General features: G+C 47.5%; 8 protein-coding genes across 8 annotated transcripts; all 8 read right to left on the reverse strand.

Annotated features, from left to right (window-relative positions):
• Positions 1 to 1,472: 1,472 nt before the first annotated feature.
• EPUS_07150 (uncharacterized protein) lies at positions 1,473 to 3,557 on the reverse strand (the record flags this gene model as incomplete). Its single annotated transcript, XM_007807441.1, has 1 exon — positions 1,473 to 3,557. The coding sequence occupies one exon, from the start codon at positions 3,555 to 3,557 to the stop codon at positions 1,473 to 1,475; it is 2,085 nt and encodes a 694-aa protein (XP_007805632.1).
• Positions 3,558 to 5,164: 1,607 nt separating this feature from the next.
• On the reverse strand, positions 5,165 to 5,467 carry EPUS_07151 (uncharacterized protein; the record flags this gene model as incomplete). The annotated part of the gene is made up of 1 exon (XM_007807442.1): positions 5,165 to 5,467. The coding sequence occupies one exon, from the start codon at positions 5,465 to 5,467 to the stop codon at positions 5,165 to 5,167; it is 303 nt and encodes a 100-aa protein (XP_007805633.1).
• A 32-nt stretch (positions 5,468 to 5,499) lies between these two features.
• Positions 5,500 to 7,727, reverse strand: EPUS_07152 (uncharacterized protein; the record flags this gene model as incomplete). The annotated part of the gene is made up of 6 exons (XM_007807443.1): positions 5,500 to 6,605; positions 6,655 to 6,883; positions 6,932 to 7,358; positions 7,405 to 7,476; positions 7,567 to 7,636; positions 7,703 to 7,727. The coding sequence occupies 6 exons, from the start codon at positions 7,725 to 7,727 to the stop codon at positions 5,500 to 5,502; spliced, it is 1,929 nt and encodes a 642-aa protein (XP_007805634.1).
• A 733-nt stretch (positions 7,728 to 8,460) lies between these two features.
• EPUS_07153 (uncharacterized protein) lies at positions 8,461 to 9,489 on the reverse strand (the record flags this gene model as incomplete). The annotated part of the gene is made up of 2 exons (XM_007807444.1): positions 8,461 to 9,352; positions 9,419 to 9,489. 2 exons carry the CDS (start codon positions 9,487 to 9,489, stop codon positions 8,461 to 8,463), a joined length of 963 nt encoding a protein of 320 aa, XP_007805635.1.
• Positions 9,490 to 10,082: 593 nt separating this feature from the next.
• On the reverse strand, positions 10,083 to 11,826 carry EPUS_07154 (uncharacterized protein; the record flags this gene model as incomplete). Its single annotated transcript, XM_007807445.1, has 2 exons — positions 10,083 to 11,656; positions 11,703 to 11,826. 2 exons carry the CDS (start codon positions 11,824 to 11,826, stop codon positions 10,083 to 10,085), a joined length of 1,698 nt encoding a protein of 565 aa, XP_007805636.1.
• A 670-nt stretch (positions 11,827 to 12,496) lies between these two features.
• EPUS_07155 (uncharacterized protein) lies at positions 12,497 to 14,694 on the reverse strand (the record flags this gene model as incomplete). Its single annotated transcript, XM_007807446.1, has 3 exons — positions 12,497 to 14,058; positions 14,111 to 14,328; positions 14,387 to 14,694. The coding sequence occupies 3 exons, from the start codon at positions 14,692 to 14,694 to the stop codon at positions 12,497 to 12,499; spliced, it is 2,088 nt and encodes a 695-aa protein (XP_007805637.1).
• A 1,483-nt stretch (positions 14,695 to 16,177) lies between these two features.
• Positions 16,178 to 17,467, reverse strand: EPUS_07156 (uncharacterized protein; the record flags this gene model as incomplete). The annotated part of the gene is made up of 2 exons (XM_007807447.1): positions 16,178 to 17,366; positions 17,427 to 17,467. The coding sequence occupies 2 exons, from the start codon at positions 17,465 to 17,467 to the stop codon at positions 16,178 to 16,180; spliced, it is 1,230 nt and encodes a 409-aa protein (XP_007805638.1).
• Positions 17,468 to 18,620: 1,153 nt separating this feature from the next.
• EPUS_07157 (uncharacterized protein) lies at positions 18,621 to 20,277 on the reverse strand (the record flags this gene model as incomplete). The annotated part of the gene is made up of 4 exons (XM_007807448.1): positions 18,621 to 18,842; positions 18,901 to 18,983; positions 19,043 to 20,048; positions 20,101 to 20,277. 4 exons carry the CDS (start codon positions 20,275 to 20,277, stop codon positions 18,621 to 18,623), a joined length of 1,488 nt encoding a protein of 495 aa, XP_007805639.1.
• Between the last annotated feature and the right edge of the window lie 6,294 nt (positions 20,278 to 26,571).

Here is a 26,571-nt window from a genome sequence, read left to right on the forward strand (position 1 = left end):
AATCCATGTATTTCTTTTTTCCTCTCCTCTCCTTTCCTTTTCCTTTCCTAGTCTTTTCTAATCTTCTCGAAATTTAATCTACTCACATTCCATGCATCGAGAGGAAGTTGGTTGGAGGCACGGTTGGAGGAATGATCTTTTTTTTGGGGGGGCACAAGATGTAGGTTAAGAGGGGGTTGTGTGTGTGGAGAAGGGGAAGGGAAGGGAAGTGGGGTTGGGAGGGGATAGGATGGGATGGATGGATGGATGGATGGATGGGTTGAGGAAGCTGGGTGGTTGGTGATTGGAACGCTTTGGAGGAGGAGGAGGAGGAGGAGATAAATTGGATTGGGGCTGGGAGCTTTTAGCTGGCTAGCTCAGTAGCTAGGTAGGTAGGTAGGCAGGCACATTGGGAGATCTAATCGTTCCAATCGTTTCTCGCGCTTGTTACTGCTCATGGGTTTCTTTTGTCGTCGTCGTCGTTGTCGTCGTCGTTGTCGTCGTCGTCGTCATCATCGGATTGTGAAATCCCGCGTAACCATCTGTTTGCTACTGAATCCAGGTGACGGGATCGCTGGGCCATAAGTATGTATTGGTGGCTCCAATCTCTCTACACTAGGTAGCTTTACACTGAGCGATGCACCCTGGCCCGATTTCAGGGACGAGCCAAAAACCCCCGCAAAAAATTAACTATCAGTTTGAGTGTTGTGTTGGAAGAGACGCTGCTTTGGCTCTCTTTTTCCGGCTTTTTTTCCCCTTTAATTCCTGGAGGGAGGCTCAGGATGGAGTGAGCGTTCTCTCATGATGATGGTGCGTGAATATGTGGGATTTAGTGCCGATGGAATGAATGAATGCATGCGTGCGTGCATGCCGGAGAAGAGGGTTTTTTTTATCACCGCATCTGGGCTCTGTATGGGCTGTCTCGGGCGAAGGGGGTAATGGGGGTTTAAATGCCGGGACTGTTGATGGATACGGGAATGGGTCTGAGAAGAAAGGGTCTCCAATAAGCCTCTCAAGAGTAGACTGAAACATGTGACTGCACCGCTCGTCCCAGCGGCCTGGATGTCCATTTTGTATGCAACAAGAAGGATGGATGTAGGCCCGGCCCGCAAAGTTCTTGCGGGGAAGTTTTGCATGGAGTTTGAGATTGAGAATCTATCCAGTCCGGTGGGATCGCGAAGACGAAAGGGAGACGTGGGAGAGCTTTAAACGAATGCGAAAGCAGTGCCTTTCGAAATTGTCCAGCGCTGTCCGTGATGTAGACAAGTGCTCTGCTGAGGGAATATTTGAATGTATCTGCGAAGGGGTTTCGCATCTGTGGCTATCTTGCGAACTGAAGATCAGGATATCAGGACGTACGCACGTATAAGCTGATCTTCGCTTCGAAGTGATGGTGTGCAATCCCTTCCCCCCCCCCTGGCCCTACCCGTAGCAAACACTAGAGCCTGTGTAAGCTGAAGAACGCGGTGCAAACGGGCCCAACAGAGCATTGTTCAGGCGTTAGCAGGCACCACATCCGTCCTCCCACCAAGTCGTTGCCTTCTCCCTTTCTTTTCCGCAAACCGCTCCCTCGCCAGCTCCAATCTACTCTTCTTACTCGTCCCATCTTCTTCGCCGTTCGCCTGCTCTGCCACGCTTTCCTTCGCCATCGCCTGCCACTCTCCAGGCCTCCTCAGGTAAACATCCATATGCCAATTCCTCCACACTGTCCTTCCATACCTCGACTCCCGAAGTTGACCCTCAGCAGCCCGTAACTCTTCAGCAAGCCGCTCTTTCATGAAATGCGAGCCATTCGTTGCACACCACAACACGTCGGCGAGGTGGGAACCACTGATATCCATAGCTAGGTCAGCCATGTGGCCGTAGAACCTGAGGATGAGTTTGCGGTTGGACTGGGGATTGGAGCAGGGAGAGGTGAGGGATTGTTGAAGGACTCGGGATGCAGAGGGGTCCTTTGCGAGACGGAGGAGGACGTCGCTGGAAAGGGATTGAAGGCCTTGGTGGATGAGGGGGAATGCAGTTGGGCTTTGGAGCAGAGTTTGAGCTAGAAGTGAGCCGTGAATATCGGCTGTTTTCTCCACATTTCCGTCCTCTGGCTGCTTCTGCCGAGTATCAGGTTGTTCTGCTATCTCGCCGGTGGGCAACAATTTTAGCATTCTTAGTAGCAAATCCCCAGAATTGTCGCCGTAAGCCGCTTGTAGAGCTGCCACAACAGGCCCAATATCCACATGTCGAATCTTGCATCGTTCCACAAGAACCTTAATGATGCCTATTCTGTTGCGAAATACCAAAGTCGACATTTCCGAGAGAATCTCATCTCTTGCACTTTGTAGATCCTCTTTGCTGAGTCTCTCCAGGACTCGAATAGCCACATAGCTTGCAATGTCATTCTTTGCCATGGCACCAATCCGCTGCTTCAGTAGATTGCCATACAGCCTTTTGAACATTTTTCCAGGAGCATTCTGAATGATTGTCTCGAGCAGCCTGCTTCCGGTAGGATCGTACATCAAACCTTGGACGAATTTGGCGCTCTCGCTGTCTTCCTCTAGCGACTCGTCCGGAAGAAGTCTGTGCAAGACGGAATCAGCATGTTTTGCCCTGGATTTTCCACCTGACACAAGTTCTAGCCGAAGGAGTAGTTGGAGCGTGGGGTTGCCAGTAGGGTGTGTCGCTAGTGCTCGGATGTAAGTTGTGTCGAGAGTAGCGACAGAGCTCGATATCAATCTGCTGAGCGCCTCATGGAATGATGGCGGCACCTTTCTCGATGCCACTGGATTACTCTCCTCGCCATTTGAGTAGGCCTCGATCTTCTCCTTCTTTCGACTTGCGAGAACGGAGACGGTGGATATATCGTTCAAGGGCTCTCCTGACAGCACCAGCAGAAGAACCCGCACAACATGAGAAGCAAATCGCTCCGTCAACAAATAGCCCAGATTTGGTTGCAGCTCCTCTACGACCGCCAGAAAGAGCTGCTCGAGAGAAAGTGTGCCGCCATCCTGCTCCCATTCCGCTTTGTCTTCCGCCACGAATTGGGCAGCCTTCAAGAACAGTGCCTCGCAGCAATGACTTGCAAATCGATGCTGTACCAGCTGCAGAAAGTGACCGACGAATTTCCCAAACCATCTCCTCACCTGTTCCGCACTGGAGATCCGGATCCATTTCTCCAGATACCTAGAGCACGATTGACTGCTGGCAATCTTGAGTTCCTTACCCTGGGACTCACGATATACCGCATCAAGGAAAATCGCCTTGTCTTCGGGTGAACCAAAATCGTTCGCCTCGAGCTTCGCATTCACATCGGTGTAGTACGCCTGTTCTTGCTCATCGAGCAGGCCATAGAAAGGTCGGTCATCGACAGCGCTCCGAGCTGGAGTGGTCGGCTGGCCGAAGCTGATGAATTCATCTCCGGCCTCGCCCTGGACCTGGATCTCGATCTCGGCCTCACCGTCTCCCGCGTCAGTGGTGGGAAGTGGATGTGCCGAGTGATGCCTCGTAATGTCGATCTTGCCCTTCTCGTACTCGTCTCTCTTTCTTTTCTTGTTCTGTAGTCGACCGCGCTGCCTGTTCTCTTTGGGCATGGTGGATGTTTAAAGCCTACCAAGAAGAGATCGGAATGAGGCTCACCAATCCCAAGATGATTTTTTCATTGACCTCAATGCAGAGTGTTCCTTACTAAGTATTTCGGCCAAGACAGTCGGCAGGCTTGGCATTGGGAGCCCACCCCGCCCTCCAATCAATTGTCAAGTGATCTTGAACATGTTCCATATGTTATCGTGGGTAACTGCCACCGTATATTCAAGCAGGCTTGGTTCTAGGTAAACCCAAGGATCTCCGTGGTCCAATTCGGCCCAATCTGACTTGATTTGATTGGAAAATGTGAAAGGAGGAATGAACTGGGACGGTGGCTGCCACAGCTCCTCACCGCGAATAATTCTTAGCTAAACTTAATTATGATCTCCCACGCAACACCAACCGGAACAGGCTCGAACCATCTCCCTTCTACTTCTCCAAGTGTAAACACCTTAAATAGAGCTCATCCTGGTCACCAAAGACCAGGATACCCGGCGCCTCCCCGTCCATGACATCCGAGGCCATGAATCCGATCACAGACAGTATCGACAAGAACAGATTCTGCATACTCAACCATTCCAGCGTCGAGAAAAGCTTCAGCAACAACGACAGCATCTGTTCCCGCTACTATCCCGAGCTCGAACAGCTCCTCTGAGTCCACTTCCCAGAATCCAGACGGGATCGTCCTCCTTTCCACACATCGTCCGTTCTGCCCCACCGGAAAACCAACTTCTCCGGCCCTCAGACTCGGCCTGGAAACAGGCCCCGACCGAGGCCAAGCGCCCACCTCACGCCTGCATATCGACTTTACGCGGTGAGGCACACATCTGGTGCTGGTCTAGGGCCCTTAGCAGTGAGGATGAAGTAGTAGTCCTCATTATGGGGTCGGGGCCGTTGATTCATCGTCCTGTCGATCTGGCGACCCATCAAGCACGATCCGCTAGGCGTTTGTGATGCGAGGACGCTCGCTGACGAGCATCTCGTGGCCCTTGAGGAGGATGTATCCCGATGGCAAGGAGGTCGAGAATGTCCTTGTTCAGGGCTGGTGCAAGCGCTGTGGTGTTGGAATGTAGGCAATAGGTGGTATTGGATGAGTGACCAGCGGCCGGATGAAGTGCAGCTGATCAACATCTTTGATAGTGAGGGTGCCGAGGGAAGAGTGACGAGGACGCCTCATGCTAGTTTGGAGATGGATTGCTCGGAAGAGGAGGAGGAGCCGCCGAGGGAGAGTAGTGAGGTCAGAGCGGCGGTCTGCTTCTGAGATGACTATTGTGCAGGAGCAAAGTCGTTACTCGGGTGCAATGGTGGTCAAAAGTAGTAGTCAAGCTTGCAAAGGGCGGATCTGAGTACGCACACGAAAATTCCCCCAGTGGTGAATTCGAGTTCGTATCCTTCCTCCTGCTGTGCCGACAGTCATATCAACCGAAGACTGGATTCAGCCTGACGATCGGATCATTCTAGCCCCTTACACTTACGCCCAACAGTGCCACCCGAAACCGAAAGACATGATCTGGAGTGTCTGGAGTGTCTGGAGTGTCTTGCTTCCTATCCAGCGAACAGCATACACTGGGCTTGACATTGGCTAGCTAGCATGATCTACAGCAAGAACGATGCATCATCCAGTATATCCCAGCGCATTCAGCTCATTTCTCACCGAGTCTTCACTGTGAATCTTCTTCATCTGGGTATCCTCCAGCTTCTCACCTCCAGCCAATCGCATCTTCAGATCCTCAATTGCTCGAACCTTTTTCAGTAGACCTCGAACCTTTTTTTCTTGCAAGTGGCCACCACTGCCCGGACTGGTTGGGCTTGTGATCTGCAGCTCGGGAGTTTCAGCACCAGATGTTGCCCGAGGCGGCGTAGTACTGAGCGTGGTGGGAGTCCCACGCTGCTGAATGGTAATAGGCCCCTTGGGCATGCCGTTTTGTTGGGTAGTCGATCGGTTTGAGATTACTGAAGTCGAGGTGTTACCGCGCTGTCTTCGATTTCCACTTCTGCTTCGCTCTGCCTTCGGGCCTTGTGTGGGCGTTGCACTTGCTTCGAGTCCGGGCGGTACTGCAGGAGCCGGCACGTATCCTTTGCTTCGGCTTCTTTCGCGTCCCGTTGTGTGCGCTCCCCTATCAGGACTATGGCTAGTATTCTTCCTTGTAGCTTCAGCTGTGTCAGCGGCGCACTCTCCCCATTTGCTGCTGCCGCCGCTGCTGCCGCCGCCGCTTTCTTAGCTTCTCTTTTCTTTGCATTCTTCTTTGCTGCCTTCGACAACGGTTCACTGTCAATCCCCTCACCAGTTCCAGTCAAGCTGACGCCGCCCCCAGGCGCAGCTCCAGGTGGGAGCGGTGATTTGTCTTCTGCTGCTTCAGCACCTGGCACCACACGTGACTTGGACTTTCCAAACCCATTGACGTAGTTGGCAAAAGATGAAATCCCATCTCTAACATACGCAGCACCACCTTCATCCTCTCTCTTGAATGCCAAGGGTGTGACTTGGCCTCTCGCACCTGGTGGTCGGTAAGCTCCAGCTGGCTTCGAAGGAGTCTTCACCGACTCGAGATATTTCAAGGCAGAAGCGTGTGGTGCTGGCACAGAAGAGAATGGATTTTCCTCCAGTGGTGCTGCCGAGCCCTGTTCTGGTCGCCAACACACATGATAGAGCTCGTTGAGATCTTCGTTGTACATTAGCCCTCCGCTTGCACGCCAGATTCTGATGCCGTTGTCTACTCGGAGTCGAGGTGAGGTCGTCGCTGTCAATATATGTTTCCCGTCTGGTGACCACTCGCAAACCGACGCATTGCTCGCTTCGATGGTACATAGTTTGGAATAGTCTTTTTCGAGATCATAGATGTCCATCTGGCCAGCAAGGTTTCCGAAACCAGCCACCAGCACAAACCTGCCATGTGGCGAAAAGCAGACCGTGTTACGAGGAGCAAGTGGAAACGTATGGGTGGGCTGAGCTTTGGCGTTGAATATTACCGTCTTGGCCGGCATGTAACCGTATACAACGGCAAAGCTGTTCGATTTTGGCGACCACGAAACATCATGGATTGGGCCTTCTTTGTCTGGAAGAAACATGAGCACAATGTATGGGTCGGGAAAGTCTGAGCATACCGAGGTCTATTCTTGAATCAAAGCCCCCATTGGCGCTGAGGAGGTACATAGTCGTCTCGCCATAGTAACTCTTGCCGGTCTTGTCGACCTCGGTTTGTGCCAACACAATAAGGCTAGTTCCATTGTCGTTCCACTTGAGCTGCACCTTGTCGCCTTTGAAGAAATTCTTTTGAGAAGCCGGAGTATCAAATTGAGGAACATTATAGACACGAACTGACGCTGGTAATCCCTGAACAAAAGTCAGCTCTGTCGACCTTGAATGTCATCAATGGCAAACCTTTCTTTCTGGCACGAAGACCGCGATGGAATGGTTCTCGCCAGGTGATACAGCAAAATCTGACACACCTTCCACGCGTAACTTATTCCAGACCTTGGTCAAATCGTGGCTTTCATAAATCTGGACTTCATTTGTGACAACTCGTGCACAAAACTTTTCGTCGAATGTGTATCGCAGGTTCCAACCGGTTTGATTCTTTTGCACGAACTTGCCAACCGTTTGCTTTCCCATGTACTTACCGCCGGCGGGGCTCTCATCAATAACACGCCAGACCTTCAGGTTCTTCGCTGCGTCGCCGGCTTCATCCTTTGACGGCCGTTGCCAGGTGATAACATAGGTTTCTAAAGGCGAGAAGCCAAGCTCGTAAACATTTTCCGCAGGCAAATGGGAGATAACGTTGCCGCTGGAGGCATCAACTATCTTGACCCTGGCAGCAATCAGCAACCGGATGAGTCCATATCAGGGCAGCTTACTCTTCTGTTGTCGCCCACGCAAAGTAGCGACCACATGAGGAGTACATGCAGCAGCGTATATTTCCCTCCGGCCTGTCAGATAATCAGAAACCTCTGTTATGGCACCCAGGGCGCACGGAGTCCGAAGGTCAAGACGACGCTCCACAAGCGGCATGGACATACCTTGTAAAGCCCTCAAGCGGTTCATATGAAGGCGGACCATTGACAATGCCGATGCCCTTGAGTGTGCGATCTAACAAATTTTAGGTTTGTGTACTCACAATATTGCAGATTTAAACGATCGCAGGGATGCACATACAAGCGAACTGTGTGGTGGCCGCCATAGCGAGACTTCTTGTGATTCCTTTATATCTTCTGATAGAGGGCTTAAGAAGATATGCTGATCACACACGCGCTCTTAATGGCTGGGAAGGAGGCTTTGGCAGAAGTAGTCGAGTGTTCTAGGCTGCTTAAGATGTGATGGTGAACGACAGCCGGTCACAGGCACAAATTCACCTGTACTTGACAAGTCAATGTCAGCAAATTGCAGGCGATAGATGAAGCTGCTGGCGTAAGCTGGAGGTGAAGACACGGTGACTGTAGTGGGGAGTGAGAAGACGAGTGAAAGGTAGGCTGCGTGGTAGCCTCAATCGAAAATGCATCCAGTGGGCGGAAATAGCAAATCAACAACTAAGTCACTAGTAACCGATGTCCAAATTACTAGTCTGGCGGGAAGCATCGTGCTATCTTACGCTAAACCGCTAAACCGTGAGCTAATGCATCAGGGCTAAAGTTAGGCGTCGATCTCTGCAACTATGGAATGACAGTGGCCAGCAATTGATTCGGGGATGGTCCAACTGAATGGCCTACTACGTATAGTAATAGTGGCTACGCGCTGATACAGACTCATACAATAAGACGCCGGCCACTGCGCCTGGAACTTTTTGCTGGAAGGACCCATGACTTTCAACCCCTCCCCTTGTTGTGTTTTGATTTCCCATTCGTAGTAAAGCACCAGTCGAGTGATAACTTAGCATCCATTAACCCAGACCCGTCCCCGGGAAGGGAATTCATGTTCTATTTTCTTTCAAACGGAAACTTCCCTAGCTTTTCTCCCCTTTCGTCAGGAGTGCTCATTGCTGGTCTGCCAGCCTCGTTGTCAGGTAGCCGGTCCCTCATGATGCTCTCTGCCATGTCGGCTCCTTGACCACTAAAGCCTCTTGAATGTTGCGGCTGGCTGACTGGCGTTGGCGGCTGCATAGTCGTATCAGTCACATCTGCATCATAAGACATGCCATCCATCATCCTCGGGTCTGTGCTACTTGCCACGGTTGTTGTTGTGGCACTTGTAGGCACAACACCGCTCATGGGTGTTCCAACCTGCGGCATGTGTGCTGATGGTGTAGAAGCGAGCTTGCTGGTGGAAGGGCTGCCAGCAGGGTGGTAGCGTGCCGCTGCAGCTCTTGACGTGGTTGTAGATATGGGAACTGAAACAGTGCTGCCTGCACCTTCGCCAAACCCCACCAAGCTTGCATTCTCGTCACTGAAGCCACCAGTGCTGGACACACCGTCATCTTGGTCCTCGCTCATTTTGTCAGCGTCATAATCGATGCTGCCGCTGGCCCACGTGGTTCTGCCACCAACACTGCCAGTCGCGCTTGCGCTCCCAACCGTACTTCGCTCCTTGACTTGTGGAGGCACGTTATCGAAATAGCCCGGGGGAGGGTTTGATCCAGAGCCTGGATTGAGATGGCTGGATTGAGAGGGCCGGACTGTCGCAACACGCTCCAGGCCAGCAAGTCGTGAAATGCGATCGGCTCGTTCCGCATCCAGGGTATTATTAGAGGAGGTCGAATCTCTGACGGAGTGGTGATGGTGACCATGAGGTAGAGTATGGCCTTGGTGACCATCTTTAATGGCTGTTGTAGAGAGCGCGGACAGGGAGGTTGTGCCTGAATTGGGGGTGCCCCTGCAACCAGTAACGTCAGCTATCCTGCAATCTTCATGTATCCACTGTAGAAGAATGCAAACCCACGGGCCCATATCTGAAGGTGTGGCAGGTTCAGTGGGGTGAGGTGGTAGATTGAACAAAGTAGGAGTCGTCATCTTTGAGATCAGGATCTGCTTTTTCGCAGATAGGCGTAGTGGAGAGTAGTTCAAGCTATGCCTGGCGCCAGGTATGTTGCTGGGCGACTGCCAAAATGCACTAGGAAGGGGTGTTGTCGAGGATTTATCCTTTCATGGATATTGTCAAGGGATGGGTGTGGTTTTGAAGGTCGTTGTGGGTGTGGGTGTAGATGTGGGTATGAATGTGAAGGTGAAGGGGAATGCGGTTAAGCCGTAGCTACGGGTACAGGATGCAGCCTTACTCATACTAGGGGATACAAGTACTCCCTGTTACAGGCCATATTTAAGTTCCTGTATGCAGTAAACCGGGCTAACGTACCTGACCCAGAAGCGCAACGGGGACCTGTTGCACTTCTGGGTCAGGTACGTTAACAGCCGCAGGCTAACAGCGGCAAAGCGAAACTTGGCGTGTCTTGACCTTATCACACAGACTCTGAGTGGGCTAATACTGACGAGACTACTTGGATGATCCTCGAACAATATTAAGCATTGTGGCATTGTGGCAGGTGCATGGACGTTGGAATTGATGGGTTTGAATTCTGAGTACCACCTACCAAATAATATGAGTGACATTATTCCGTACTGTCTGTTCTGTATTTCTGTTTAGTTCTCAGCGTATCAACCTCCTTCTGCAAGGCAGCCAGATCTGCAAGAATATCCTTAGAGGCAGATTGACCGGACACACTCCGGTAGCTGTCTGTGCTCGGTCGCCTAACATTATTGCCGTTATCCAAGTCGGAGCTCGAGATCGCGGTTGGACCTTCAAGACTGCCACGACTTGATCCTCGCACTCTGCGCGGGGGCGGAAGGGGAGGAGCCATGGTTGGTGAAGCCGTGGAAACGCGTGACAGCCGCTTCGCAGCCGAAGGATTTCTAGAGGGTGGTGGTTGAAGTTTAGGTTGCAAAAGGCTGTTGACGGATGATGCTGGAGATAACTGAGGTTGTGTAGAGGTTATGTAAGAATCAATTCCTTCTTGTACAATTGCTTCCGATGCTTGAGACTGAGTGGCGCTAGCGCGCTTTTGCCGTCTTGTTGGGGGTGGTGGAGGAGCCTTTGAGTCCGCCGCCCTCGAGTTCTGGCCAATGGGAGAGGCAGAGCCCATCTGCTCGATAAGAGGAGGAGTTTGGGGTTCACTGAAGGATATTGGTACGGGCTGACTGCTCCGTTGACTCTGTCGACGGGTCAATGGTGGTGTAGGAGGCCTTCGTAGCAAAAGACGAGCCTGTGAGTCGTCTGACAGGCTAGCATCGGCTACTAAAGGAAATGAGCTGTCTCTTGGGGGTAGAGGAAGAGGCTTATTCAGGTCCGAGGGTGAAGAGATAGGAGGCTTCTCGGGAACATCAGCAGTTGCTGTAGCTTGCCGGATTGTGGAAGTTGAGAGAGTGGTGGCGCTGTGGTTAAGAGGTTTCCCATGCCGTGGTTTTGGAATTGGTGGCTTCTTGTTCGTTGCACTATCAACAACTATTGCACCCCGGTCGCCGGAAATCTCTATTCTCTGTAACTCTAGCGATGTTCGAGGTGTATCTGCAACTGTTGGTGCTATCGGCTCAGATATAGAGTGTTGAGATATAGAAGCTGTGTCCGTGTTGCTGCTACTACTATCACTCGTCAAGACCAGCTGCGACGGCGCTTGGGTCAACGCTGGTATTGCTCGAGGAGTAGGTGGCTCAGATACCCCAGTCAGTAAAAGTCTCTTGAAGGCGTCAACATCCATAGCCGGTCGAGACGTGTTGCTGCTGAGCTCATTTTGTTCACCATGTCTGGAGTCTGGTAACGCAGCCGACTTATGAGGCAAGCTGGCAAATTTTGCCAAAGTTGCCTTGACTCTATCTGACGTTTCCTCTCCACTACCCTGGTCGGACTTCGACCCAAGTGCTGAGTTCTTCCGCGTGTTTTCGAGCACTTCTATGTCCACATCCTCTGGCTCGCCATCCGATAAGGAAGACTGAAATGGGTTCGAGGCCAGCGCTTGTGCATATGGGACGCTTCCTGGTATTGTCAACGATGCTGATCCCGGTAAACCACTATGTCGTATCTCTTCAGGCGAAGAAGCATAAGAAGCCGGGGTCTCAGGCGATATGGGCACTGGCGGTGAAGCAATGCGTACACGCTTTGTTGTAGGAGTGACACGGTGCAATGCAGGTACTGCAACTTGTTAGGTTGGAATGCTGTAGGTTGTGCAACACCATACCTTCTACCTTCAACAAGGGTTGGCCATTGCTCGCGTTTGTTCGATCATCAAGAAGACTAGGATTTGCTGTCTCTCTCACCGTAGGTCTATTGTCACGGCGGAAAGGATTTGACCCAGACATCATGTAATAGATGCCATAGTTTGTGCATGGAAGCGGGGATTATGGTTTGAAATACACAGGGAGACTCTCCGCAGATAGGATGGCATGGCAAGTCCAGGTTTAAGTATGCCCGTCTTCACATTGAAGGGCTGCGTTGCCTACGGAGCATGCCAAGTGTTGGAGATCGGTTTCTTACTTTGATACTACAGTGTTGTGGTGTTGATGTACTTACCGAGACATTCGTTAACAAATCCATCAATGTTACATCCTCTTGGTCTCAATGAGTATGTTTGTCATTGTGTGATTATTCTTTAAGACTGGTCTGTATACCTAGCCACAGGTGGTATGTCGCTCAATGTGCAAAGCAATTCGGCAGCCCTCATTTTCTATGATATCCAGCCGTTCCGTCCTCAATCGCAGCTGTAACAAAAACGATCCATCCTCCAAGTAGAGTAAAGAATATACAAAGGCTGATGACAGGATGACTTATGATCGTAAAGCAAAACGCGCTGGGTCCATATTCTGGAGTTGCTGTGCCGGTTTTTGTGACTGGTCATCCAGAAGAGAACACAGTTCCGTGTGGAACCCGAACTCCAACAAAACTCCGGTGCAAATGCGACTGCTCAGTGAGATCAATGCATAGTGTGAGAGTAGGCACACAGGTGAGTATGGGTAAGTTCGCTGGTTGTTGACCTCATCTGCCACCTTTGGTTTCGGACCATCCATCCTTGGTCCATTTAGTTGACTTTGCACCTTTGACAGGGTGAAGAAGCATAGGTCGCACCACCGCTCTCCCGTAAGCCTCTTCCCACTCAGAACCGCCTTTATCAAGGGCTGTGATGCCTAGAAACTGCTGGTACACCGGCTTAGCTTGAGCTGAATTGAAGTACCAGGTCATGTTAGTCCAGGCGTATTCATTCCATTTGCTGAAGGTGCTTTCTTTGGTCCCTCCCGCCTGACCGAATGGTCCTGGATTAAAGATCTGCTGTAGAGCCGCTGGTGGCCAGTCACGATCGGAAAAGATAGGATGCGGAAAAGTCGTAGACTTGAGGCCATGATGAAGGCACATAGTTTGTGGAAACATCTCTGCATCAATGAGATGGCCGTTTTCGGCGTTCTCGTGATTCATGATGTCAAGGAGCTGTCGGCTCACGCGACCTTGAGCGATCAGTGTCGCTCGTCTTGGAGTCGATGTGCCCTGCGCATAACCCCAAATATAATCTTTGAACCACCATTTCGTATCCGTCACGTTGAAGCTTGGAAGAAATCCAACCCAGTCGGCATCTTCACCAACACCCCATTCAAAGTGGTCTTCAGCAGCATGAGTGGGTGGTTTGGGACCCCTAGGTTTGACACCCTCCACCGAGACTGGTCCCCAAACATGGTGAGGGTCTTCATTGTGGACATGACTACGAAACTGAGTATCAAAATCCCCGTGGACCGAAGGAATATACACCCGCGCTGCACGTTCCCAGATGCCCTTCCGAGGCTGTTTCCGGGCAAACGAGGAGATGGACTCGAAGAAATCCAAGTAGTGGCCGGTGAATCGAACATCAAATTCCCACTGGTAGAAGAAGTCAAATTCTGGATGGTTGCGCGCAAACCATTGGACAATCATCCAGGGCGACCGGCCGACAAAGGCATGTTCTGCTAGATTCGAGTACAAACCTCGGATTTGGGCATGATTCCAAACTTCCGTAATTGTATGAAATTCTGGAGGAATGTTCTGGCGAATGGTGTTCATCGGCTCGTCCTCGCCAACAAACAACGGAACTGCTTCATCCTTGACGTGTAGCAAGATAAAGACCTGATATTTGCCGCCACTTGCCAGGGAAGCCTCTGCGATCATCGCGCGGAGGTTGACGACTGCGTCAGCACTCCAAGTAGCCCCTGTCCATACCCGAATCAGGATGGCAGTTCTCTTGATTTTGTTGACTTTCCCTGGAGTGGGCGCAGCTAGTTCCTCGCTGTTGGTGGGACGATTGTGTTTATGCCTGACGTTGGAATACTGAATCGAGTTTTGCTGACGTTCCTTGACCGGCTTGAAACGGGCGTGATTGGCATCAACGCATACATCTTGCAGTTCACCCCATCTGACCTCGTTCCAGTCCACATCACTTGATTTCCCGAGTTCCGAAACATCCAGAGAGTCGTATTGATCAAAGCCGTATGCTTGAAACCTACCAACCCGATCGAACGAGATAGAGCCATCGAGACCTGACGCTTCATAAGATCCAAGAACAGGCTCAACAGCACCTGGAAATTGTTAGACAACACTTCCTACTCGGTCAAGTCCAGAATATGTTACCTTTGGCTACTCCTTCATAAGCCCAAACGGCATCTTCAACGCTCTCATTTAGAGGCAGGCCACGAGGTCCGACACAAGGTATGATCTCAGAAACAGGTTCCTCGAAGTTCCTATAACCATTGTACCGGGTCATATGTAGTGTATTCTTGTCGCATCTCTCATTATTAAGCTGACAATCTAACTTGAGATCGAATGTCCCGCGGGTCAGGCCATCATGTCTGTAAAAGAGAACGTTAGCGTATGGCTGCATTGCTCTGAATGTTCACCATGGCTAACCTGGAAAAGTCCTTCCATAGCCAGTTGTCGCGCTGAGCTGCTTCCATAATCTCAGCCTCAGTTGCTGTTTGGTCCACCCCCCCAGAGTGTTTGTCATAGTAAATACGGAGTAGGACGAGGAAGAAGAACAGTGACAAGGCAACCTTGGCCACAAACCATAAACGAGGAATACAGATCTGCCACCTGGACGGACGCTTCCAGAAATCTGTCTTGGGAGGTGTCCATAGGGGTGGTGGTGTCTCGGGGTCATTCTGCTCACACAGAAGTCCCATCTCAGAGCGGCCACCTAGGGTCAATCGCCTGGTCATTGAAGTGATGTAGTCAGGGTGACATAGACACTGGGAGGGTAAACGAGAGACTTTGTATGGCTGCAATTAATGACCGACAGGTGGGGAGAATGAAGTACAAAACGAGTGACAAGCCGTATGCGGCGAAGAGTGTGTTGACAGCAGTGACAACGGAGCTGAGGAAATAGCAGTATCACAACTAGAAGGAGCGGTTGCACGTGAGGATAAGAAGAGCGTGGGTAAAGAGCGAGTGAAATCGATGATTGTTTGATCACCAAGTGTGTATTTTCCTAGGGGAAGCACATACTCAATGACGATAACAAGCCTTTGAGCTAGTAACGTAGTAAAGAAGAGAACACACGCCAGTGCTGCCATGGTCCCCCGGTCCAATTAGCAGCATCACTACGGGGTACTTAGGAGTGGTTAAGAAAGCCTCTGTCCGCATCCTTGTCTGTCCATTGTGGGCCAGAGATAGAGCACCGCTGCGTGAGTGAGTCGTAAGCCACCACCCTAGTAAAGCTCCATTGAGACTAGTCACAGTGGCTGACAGATAACATGGAATTCACCAGAAGTCCGCCCCAAATACTTACGGGATGCTTTAAAGTATATGATGCAGCAGAAGTAATGTGCAGTCATATCCTCAACTGAACCAGTACTTTGACAAAGTCCATTTGATGCTTGCGTACACCACAACAGATTGGGTGAGGAGAGTTTCAACAGCGTGCAGGACCTAACATTCAGTCCTTGTGCTACGATCACTGACAAATCTATATCATGCGCTGGTATGGGTGCTACTCGTGCATATGCAGAGGCTGCATTCTGAAAGGTGACGCCAGAGAGGATGATTATTCTTGGAAGAGCGCCCAAGCACCAAGACCATGACTTGCTCGAGATTTTGTCAGCATTCCGTGGTTAAGGTAAGTTTGCTTTCGCTCTAGAGTACTCCTGCTTGTATGAGCTACCAAAAAATGTACTATAGTAGTGCATCATCATCGCTGTCGCTATAACAGTGTCGCTGACGCTATCGCTGTAATAGTACGAGTAGTAGTAGGTATCTGATCATGATGATACTCTGTAGTGCTTGATGCAGTCAAGAGAGAACTGGAAGCTGACATCCCTGTAGTGGGGCGGACGGGGCTTGAGCGGTTCCTGCAGGCTAGAGGATCTTCCCGCAACTGCACAAACTTTCAACCATGCGGTTGTGGCAGAATGGGACATGTTCCATTGGGGCCTGCCCGCTCTTCTTCAGCTTCCGTCACTTTGTCCTCCTTAAAATTGTAGAACAGCCTGGTTGGATTGGCGGGTGATGCCCAAGTGAAGAAAAAAAAAAGTGCAAAACTGGGTATGGGATCGTACGTTATCTGCAGAAAATGCTGTATAGCGGCAGAAGAGAATCTAGAGAGTACAGACAGGTCCAGAGACAGATATCTAGCTCAATTCTTTCAATACTATCCAGACTTGTATCCAGACATGCTTCACTCAACACCGATCTATCCTCCACAGATCAAGTCTCATTGTAGACAAGCCATCCACTTTCTTCGCCATACCATGCCCGTGCTAATTGAGCTCCACTCTCGGTGGGCTGACTGAAGGCTAGCTCGTCTTTCTCTATTTCCAGCCCATATATGAAATGGCTCATCACACACTCCAACAGATTGTTGGCGATGCCTTTTCGTCTAAAAGACTTTGATGTCCATATCCTTGATACGCCTACCACTGCTTGCACCGTCTTTTTTTCAATCGATATGGATGAACTTCTGACTTCTTTGGGTGTTTGTCCTGTGTCCTTCTCCTTCTTTTCTCTCTTCACGCGGTGTGCTTTGGTTATTCGTTCGGCCAGACAGAGCCCAACGCATCTGCCATCCTTGACATGGAGGAAGACCTTGTAACGATCACTCTTGTGGTCATTGCGCTTCTCAGAATCCGACTGCTTGATCTCAGATCCAGACTCTTTATCATTCAGTATTCTTTGGCTCCACAACACCGCGTCGTCAATATCAACCGCCGAAAGTTCCTTGTTGACTGTACCCAGCACTTTCTGAACTACCTTGCGGGCAGGTGGCGATATCTTCCGATCTACCACTACCACAGAGCCTTCAATGTGAGACACTTCATAAACCCATTTCATAGCCGATTTCATGAAAGTCTTGCCAAGTTCCACGCCCTCACTGTTCATATTGTGGAACATTCGATGTAAAGTCACGTCCTCTTCGTTTGCCAACACGTACTCCATGCCACATTCAGGACACGTCTTACGTGACGGGCCTCCCAGATCGAGCTGCATCTGATGCAGTGTTTGTTGCTTCTTGGGTGGGATGGAACTGCGATTACTCGAATTGATAACTTCGCCCAGCGGTTCTGACTTCTCGCGCATCGCATCATGCTTGCGCTTCAAGAACGAGAAGGTCGGTTTGCGCGCCTTGACGGCTGGTGGCGAGAGGCGAGGAGGCGGTGACGAGGGTGGCGTGACGGTAGCTTCGTCATCATACGATTCATGGGAGAAGACAGTCGAGTTTTTGCGTGATGCACTGGAAGAAACAGCGACTGAAGTTGCACGGATTGCACGCTCCAGGGTATCGTCATTCTCGTTGGTTATTTTGTTGGCTTCAACGCGCTGTCGTTTGGTAAGCCGAAAGTCATCACCGTCCCAAGTCCGTCGGACATTTCTTGAATAAGTTCGCATCTGCAATCCCCTGGGTCAAGCTGTCAGCATTATCTCGGTTCGACAGGATTAATCGCAAAAGGATGCATACCCTTTGAAGCTGTTGGTCACTGTGTAAGGAGCTTGTGGCATTCTTGCAAAGGTAGAATGGGCCCTTAGAAGTGGACAGCAATAGGTAATGTCTTGGACGCGGAACTGCAGTGGAGTGCCTAAAGAGCTTGGGCGCAGGTGTTTTGTTTGGTACGCGTCCTTCTAGCCTGGAGCTGTTTCGGTTCCGGCTAATTAGCGGCCGAGCCTGGTTGGAGTTGGGGTTGGGGGCAGCGCTGTCAAAGGCCTAATGCCTGGGGGTGGACCACCGGATTGGGCTGCACCGTTCACCAACCCAGCAATGGATTGCATTACCCCGAGAGGTTGTAGGTTGATTGATATCTTCCAGGTGAATGTTCGATGAAAAGAATGAAAGAAGAGGAAGGTCAAGTTGGAGTTGGCAGAAATCATGAGCTCCGCCGTTGGATTAAAGCTCCCCCGGAATCCGTAAGGCCAATCCTTCCCTGGCTGGGATCTCCTGTCGATCCAGAGAAGACGGTTGGCCTGTGTCATCCCATCCACCCATTCATTGGTGTCTGATTTGCGATAGTGAAGCTCCCTGATTCCACGACAGCTTCGATTGGGTGTGGGGCCAGAGCTCAATCACGTGTGATGATTTCAGACCACACGTTGACAGCCTATGGACACGTTGTACAAAAGCAACAAGTGATGCAAGGGAGAGACGGATGATATAGTTGTGGCAAATTGTCCTACAGAAATCAGGCTGCCTGAACCAACAATTCCCTCGTCGCACTCTAACCTCTCCAACCCACCAATCGAATCTGAAGCCTTGCGAAGGCTGACACAGCTCTACACGAGTAATAGCTTTCGACAAAGGGAACCTTGCTTGGGCGCCTTGTTTCATGCTCCTGGGCGCTTCGCCCAGCATCCTCGTAAAGTCTCGGCAGTGACACGATGAAAGGTTGTGCTATCATGTGTTGGTGGGGGCCAAGTATCTGGCAGTCTGAATAACTACACAACCTAGCGGACTGACGTTTGAGGAAGAGTCTGCATCATGTTGTTAGGGCATCGTCGTTGCACAAGCACTCCCTCGTTGGCAAGCTTACAGCCAGAACAGCCACCATGAGTGTATTCACTGTATGTTGACCATCAAGGATCCTGTTCAGCCTCCTTCATGAGGAAAAGAGACCAGCTGGGAATTGACTGGCAAGGAATTTCTCTTAGTTCTTCGGTTCTCTCAAATGGTAAAAACGAATCGAGGAGACTCGTCTCCCATCTCTGCTGCCTCTTGCTCTGTTTTGCCTTCGATCTTCTTGTCTTCAAGTCCGATACTTCTTCTTGAATTTCTCCTTGCAAAATAGAACCACATGTAACCGTACAGGATGGACGCGAAGGCTACCATACCAAGAGTCACAGCGTGACCCTTGATATATCTTGGCCCATCTCTCGTTTCGTACAGCTAAGGAAGACTCGTCAAACCAGGTTAAACACAGCAAAGACCGAATAAAGGGACTCACAAACGGTGCCATGATGCCGCTGAGATTGCCAATGGTCAATTGCATGCCAACAGCAGTGGTTCGTTTACCATAGCGTGGTTGGTCTGCAGAACATGGGTCAGCGCCTCTTCCCTATCGGCGGTTGGTCTCGCTCTCAGCTCACTTGAAGGAAGCCAACTCAGCGGCAACCCAACCACAACATACAGCCCTATCGCCACCAAAAAGCAGCCTGCATAGTGCCCAGCGCTGGTGGTGTCCGAAATTAGCACTCCATAGCCTATTGCGGTCACAGCGCCGAAGATCACCGTATAGATCCCCCTCTTCTGCTGCCGGTCCGACAATCTCGCCACCAGCAAATATATGATCGCGCCTAGTGCATAGCAGGGCACGGTCAGGGCTTGTGTCTGCGCCGCATTCCAGTTCCCGATTCCCTGGATGATCGTCGGTAAGAAGGTGCTATACCCATAAAGTACCGTATCCACACCAAATTGGCCCAGACAAAACATCCAGATCTTCCAATCCTTGAGGCCCTTGACCACGTCTTCTTTGTGCATCCGGTCTCCGGCTTTAGTGTACCATGTCTGCCTCTGCTTCCTCCGAAGCATCAAGGCCTTTTCCTCTGGTCTCAGATAGAACGCCGTTTCTGGATCGTCTGCCAGAAGCCACCAACAACTTATCCCAAGTACAAAGGTTGGCAATCCTTCGAGTATAAAGATCCACCGCCATCCACTTTGTCCGGCGACCCCGTCCATGTTTCCAATTGCATACGCCAGCAAACCTCCAAGCCCTCCCGCAAGAGCGGCAGAAACGAAGAGATACCCAATTCTGAGCGCCAATTCCGTCTTGGTGTAAAATAGCGTCAGGTATACTGCCATCCCAGGGAAAAGCCCGCCCTCAAGGGCCCCAAGCATTAACCTAGTCGCAATCAGACCGCCGTACGATTGCACGATACCCTGCAACGTTGCGACTATGCCCCAGCCCGTCGTGATGAATGCGATCCAGCGACTAGGACGGAATTTTTTTAGAACAAGATTCGAGGGCAGCTCCGAGAGGATGTACGTCACAAAAAGGATAGAGACAGCGACTTGATATCGAGAACCAGTTAGGGAAAGGTCTTCTGTCATGCCGTAGAGACGTGCGTTACCGATGTTTACACGGTCAAGAAAGGACTATGTCGGAACACGTTAGTGGACATACGAATGCGCAGGGCAGCTTCCACACCAGAAGGTACAGCAACATCACCATTGGCACGATGTATAGATCCAATTTCCGAATCAGTTTCTTTTCGGCAACTGCATCTATCTCCAGGGTTTCGGGGTCGCGTTTGTCTGGTATGAGTGAGGAGATTCGGCCGTCAAGCTCAGACCCTTTCTCTGTTATACCTGCATTGGGCTCCATGATGTTCGCCAGCCTGTGCAGCTGCTACTCTTGGACTACCAACCCTCTCTCACCTGGGGTGGATAAGGAGAAGTTGTTCTGCACGAGTTGATCTAGCCTTCCGAGCTCGACTTATATAGCGATCTCAAGGCTGAAGGACGCTTAAAAAGCAATAGAGGTTGTGTCTTCCAATGCTTCTTAATGCGAAGTTGCACTCAACCAGTCTTCCTTCGCTTATGCATGTATGGTACTGTGAATCTGGCGAGGCAATCTTCGATCACAGTAGAGGATGAGAAAATATGATCGGATGTCTCGCATATTCCTCGTGCAAGGCTTTCTATCCTGACCTCAAGGTTGACTATACCGAACTGGTGCGATAATCAGAGTAGATGCGCCAAAAGCCGACAGCGCAGATGAAAATTGTCAAAGCAGAAAACTAAGTGAGGCATGCTGGAGGGAATGTTCACCCGGAGTCCAGCTGGAACGTCATTCACTCACAGACATCATCGCACATGAAGAGAATAGAAAAAAGAGTGTGTTGGCCAATATCCCCCACTACCACCACACACCACACCACCCCCCCAAAATGCATCAATACTACCTAGCTACAGCTTGATATGTAATCGCCAAGGGAAAATCAACCTTACCCGTTCACCAGACTCTGCATGCTGGATGACGACATCCCCCTCTCCCGCATCATGTAGGGTCATGTAGGGTCGTGCATGGGCTACTACAATGTCATGCAAAATATGGTTGTAGCTGCATGCAAGCTCACAACCCACAACTCGAAGCTTTTGCTAACGTAGGGAAAAGCTTTTCGGAAAGCAGTAGAAGGGGATCCGGCCCAGTCCAGGAGTATCCAAGTTCCTCAGCCCACTACGTATGAATTCAGGTATTGGGGTGATGGGTGTTACCGTAAGTACTTACCTGGTGCCGCGGCCGGAAACAGCGTTCCTTCCTGTATAGGCATAATTTCTTGGCACCCTTTTTTACAAACAGCCAGCAAAGCCTTTTAATTCCTAGATTGTCACGTGTGGAGACGATAGCCTAAAATACGTCAGAGATAGAGAAAAGTCTATCCTGAAGATATGGTTCATACTGTGCCATCTGCCTATTAGGTGATAGGGTATGCAGTTCCATGTGCGGCCGGGAGTAAGGGATTGACTAACGTACATTATCAATTGCAATGGAGCCCGAAACGCAATATTATCAATCTATCAACCAGAATCAAGGACCTCGAGATTGCCTGCATCTAAGACTAAGAAATGATTAGGTTTGATATAATGTATCTTAGTTAACATGACTGTAGAGATGTACTCTACATAGTCTGTTGGGGTTCAAAGTCATGTACAGACGGCACTTGTCAGGAAGATGAAGCGTACGACCCCCCTGTGGAATCCCCTGGCAAGGTTCATAACCATCTCATGTATCTGTACCGCTCGGCATCCCTAACAGCACTGGCTTAGTCACCACAGAGTCTGACGGACTAAGGCAAGATGTAAGAACAGAGGTTATAAATCATTATCTAATTTATTTAGAGATTCAACTTAATTCTGGGGAAGGAGTTTTGTTTCAGACTTTATTACATGTAAGGATAATCTATGTCCCGTTATTATAGCTGTAAAATAATACTCTATGTAAGAATTAAAGAGTTTTTAACAACCATTTTAGCCTATGTTAAATATATAGCGGCTGAATCCTCTGATCATCTTCCTATAATACCCAGATAGTCGGACATAAGATTTTTTTTCCCCAGTTCCAGTTACGGCCTCCATCCTGAGCCGCGCTGCTTTAACCTGAGCCGAGACTGAGCCGAGACTGAGTGCGCCTGAGCAGCCCTGAGCAGCCTTGAGCAGAGGCTGAGCAGGTGACTGAGGAGCTGGCAAGGCCCGATTCTGGTCCAACGGGGCCTGCTTTTGGGCTCTCAGACTCGGCTGCAACTGCTCACTTTATTCTCTTAGCGTTTCAGTTAAGCCTGCTGCCTGGAGCTCAGCCGCTTCCTTCGAGATCCTCCTGCTCATGGCTGATTTACGAAAGTAGGTTAGGGCGAAATTAAAGACTTCTCTGCATTGATACCGCAGCCTGAGGCCAAATGATTTATCCCCTTTGTGCTGCTCAGTAGTATCCACTCTGTACAGAAATGTTGGTACCTTTGTGCCCTCAGTAGTATCCATTCTCTAAGGAACTGTTAGTACCTTTGTGCCGCTCAGTAGTGTACACACCCTAAGGAATCTATTTACCAGAGACCAGTAGGCACTAGTAGTCACCGCATTTGTATAAGCTTGCAGGATGAATTAGATGTCTTGCAGTCCTTAAAGCTATTACAAAGTCCTCTGTTATTATTAAGTCCTCTTTTACTTACTCTTATCCTTACTTATTCTTCTCTCTACTTATTAAAGTTGGTGTAAGCATATAATTTAAGAGCTTATATAGTATGTAGGCTAAGAAATAATATACTTAATATAAAAATAATAATAGTATTATATAATAATATTATAATTATCTTTAGCAACTTTAGCTAAACCTTTATAAATTATATATAAATAACATTAAGAAATATTATTATTTAAAGAGAATAATAAGCTTATATTAATATTATTTATATCTAATAATAGAGCTAGATAAGAATATAGATATAGAAATCCCTTATGCTCTATAAAGTCTTCTTATAATACTCTTAAACTATTATTTATCTTTGCTAATATTATAATTAAGATTTAGCTAAACGTAAGATACTAAATTATTATAAGCTAGATATAGAGCACAACTATATTAGGTAGTGCTATATATTAAGACTAAGGCTTATAAAGACACAAAAAATTACAAGTTTAAAGTATAAGATTATCTACTTACAATTAATGTATTCTATTATGTTTTGACACATTTTAAGTTCCTTATAATATTCCTATATATTTTAGATAGGCCAGATTAATCTCCTTATACTCTTATTTTATCCTTATTATTAATATCACCTTTTTCTTCTCTCTTTACCTTATAAATAGTCTTTCTTAACTCTGCTTAGAGAATCATGTTACTTAAATTATATTACTTCTTAGTTTGCTTATTATTTTATAAAGTAATACTAACTAGAAAGAGCTATCTTAGATCTCTGCTATTAAGGGTAATAATAATATAAGCCTATAAAAGCTATTTAGTTATACATTTATCTTATTAATTATAGTAAATAAATTTCTATAATTAGATAGAATTACTAATTCTTAATATATTCTGACTTTGGTTTGACTTATCTTTATCTTATTTAAGGCCTTAGCCTAGATTTAGTTCTAAATAAATACTCTTACCTTATATTCTTAAAAAATAAATCTTTATTAGCTAAAATATTAATTAAAATAACTTTAAAGGCAACCTTATTTATAATATTATTAATAGATCTATATATATTTCTAAGCACATATTCTAGTTGTCACGTGTCACGTTAGAAGCAGGCGACGAGTACGCGAGATCTTCAGCCCATGTTGAGTGCTATCCTAAGACTGCAGAGCCGACGAGGATAGCACTAGGGTCGCTCCTATATAGCGAGCATGCCCCTTACTAACGCGTAGTGCTAATCAATACCCGGCGGCCCTAGCGCTAGCGGCCGACAAGCATGGCAGCTATGACAACCTAAATATTAACGATGAGAAAACAACAGCAGAACAGCAGCAGAGCAACAGCACAACAATAGCATCACGAGACCGACGGCATTACGACGTACGTTGTATTGTTTTCTGAGTTCTTTGTGTGGTTACTTTATTGTCGTCCGGATGCTCTGAGAGTGGCTTGTCTCTCAGAGCGCTGTTAAGCCAGTGCTGGAGTCGCTTGGGTGGACCAGCTTCCTGTAGGTACACGTTGTGGTAAGCTTGTAATGCCAGAGGAGCGTTTCGCAGGTTGCCAGCAGTGTATCATGTGTCGTCGGGGTCCCATCCTTGCTATTGTATTTTGTACTCTAGTCGACCTCTACTAATTCTTGACGACAGAATCTTCTCAACCTCCTACTCGAGATCTCTGTCGACTTCAACTACAGGAGGCGGAGTAGGAACCTGGCCAGGGAGAGGATTGTTATCTGCCTTACGTAGCTGATCTGCGTGTAATAACAGCAAGATACAATAAGAGGACAAGAGCTCTAGCTTGTAGGAGTAGCTTACTATTTCTAAAATGCGGAAGGGGCCTATAACAGGATAGTCTAGCTTATTAAAGGGTCTATTTATTCTTTATAGCTTCTTAATAATAAATATAAAGTCTCCTAGATAGAAATCAGATAAGCGGTGTTTCTTATTAACTTAATAAGCATACTAAGCCTAAGCTAAGGTTATATTTATTTTAGCCTAGCTTACTACCTTATTAATATAATGTAAGTACTTCCTTACCTGCTTTCCCTTGCCTGCTCTTGAGTAGCTCTTTCTTATATATTCTAGCATAAGCTATCACTTATCTATATCTAGTCGAAATCTAAACAGGGTTCTTAGCTGTACTTTAATTATATAAGGTATTAGTCTTGTAGATTTATAAACTAGAGCTGACCCTGTGCTCTAGTACTAGTAAAAGATAAGCCTAGTTATCTTAAAAATAATTTATAAATAGCTAGAGCCTTATATTAATAATCTAATTAATAATTTCTGTTTAGCTATCTATCTAAGGATATATTAATATTAATAGCTTAAGCTTAATATAATAGAGGCAAGATAACTTATTAAGAAAGGCGCTAATAAATTATAATCCCTTATTACTAGTAATAGTCTTTAAGTATTCTTTGAATTACTATATATACCTATAAAAAAGGTTAGCTATAATAGTTATAATAACTATTTTCCTATTACAAAGACAGTGTTACATCTATTACTAATAATACTAGATATATAAAAATCTATTAAAAGGTTATTTCATAGTTAAAGAGGGACAGATAAAGAATACAGAAAGCTAAGTATCTTATTACGTGGCTTATAAGATTAATAGCATTTATAACAGTTAGTAACATAATATATTATATTATTACTTTAATAAGGCTACTAATATAGCCTGGCTACTAAAGCACGCGTTTTTGCCTAACCTAGGTATGCTATAGTCGTTTATAAATAGATTTAGCAAAGCAAGTATATACACAGATTATCCTTGTCTTCTGGTATTATAAATCTATTATTATATAATAGTAAGCCATCTCTTAGTAACTACCTGATCCTATTATAACTAGCTAACATGCCTCTATTAAGGTCAGGCTCTCCTAATTCTCCCTAATAACTTTTGCTATAATGTTAAGGCTCTTAATGTCCTTTATAGTAGCTATTTTTATCTTTGTCAAATCTAATAGCGTCTGAGTTCTCTTTTACGTCTTAGCTTCCTTCTGCATTAAGGTGGCTTCATTTTTGTACTCCTTATTACTGCAGCTCAGCTAGAATAATATTAATACTAAATTAAAGATTAGCTAATATAATTACTTTTAGCTAAGCTACTCTAGCAAAAGAATTAGAGAGGTCAAAGGATAAGATAAGGTTTCGATAATTAGTCTTAATATTAAGGGTAAGGTTATTAATTCTGGCCAGACTAGATGAGTCAAAGACAGCTGTATTAAACTAGGCAGCTGCCTCTGTATTCTCACGTGTTAACGACTAATCACTAGTAGATGTCACTATTATATTAATGTATAGCTTAGCTCTAATAGAGTATCATGTAAGTCAAGGGAGAAATGCGACAGGACCTGAGAGGGTATCATAATTATTAAGATGAGGAAAAGGTTAGTGGCCCCTTTGAATAAGGCAGCTGTCTGACAGCTCTAGAGTATGTTGACCTAATGTTTATACTTTGCCTTGACTATAGAGTTATTATATATATGCGTACAGGGCGCCTTGTTCTTTTACTTGCTAGGTATAAGGATCCTGCTTATTTAAATTTAGAGGTCTGAATTTCCTTGTCTTCTTTAACCTTGTCAGAGGCGTAGAGGGTATTAGAGAGGCTTGCTTTAAACTTGAGTCTGACCTCAAATGTTAATACTGACCCAAAATGAGCTAGCAACAGGTTTAGAGATACAGATCTCTTATAATTAATAGTTTAATAACTGTTTCTAATTAAAGAGCAATCTTAAAATAATGTTATATATCACGTTAAAAGCAGATAATAAATACGTAAGATCTTTAGCTTATGTTAAGTGCTATCTTAAGACTACAGAGCTAATAAGGATAGCACTAGAGTCGCTCCTATATAATAAGTATGCCCCTTATTAATACATAGTACTAATTAATACCTGGCGGCCTTAGTACTAGTAGCTAACAAGTATAATAGCTATAACACTAGTACTATTTTAATATTTATTTAATTTTTAAT

This window comes from Endocarpon pusillum (assembly GCF_000464535.1).
Source record: "Endocarpon pusillum Z07020 unplaced genomic scaffold scaffold691, whole genome shotgun sequence".
NCBI lineage: Eukaryota > Fungi > Ascomycota > Eurotiomycetes > Verrucariales > Verrucariaceae > Endocarpon > Endocarpon pusillum.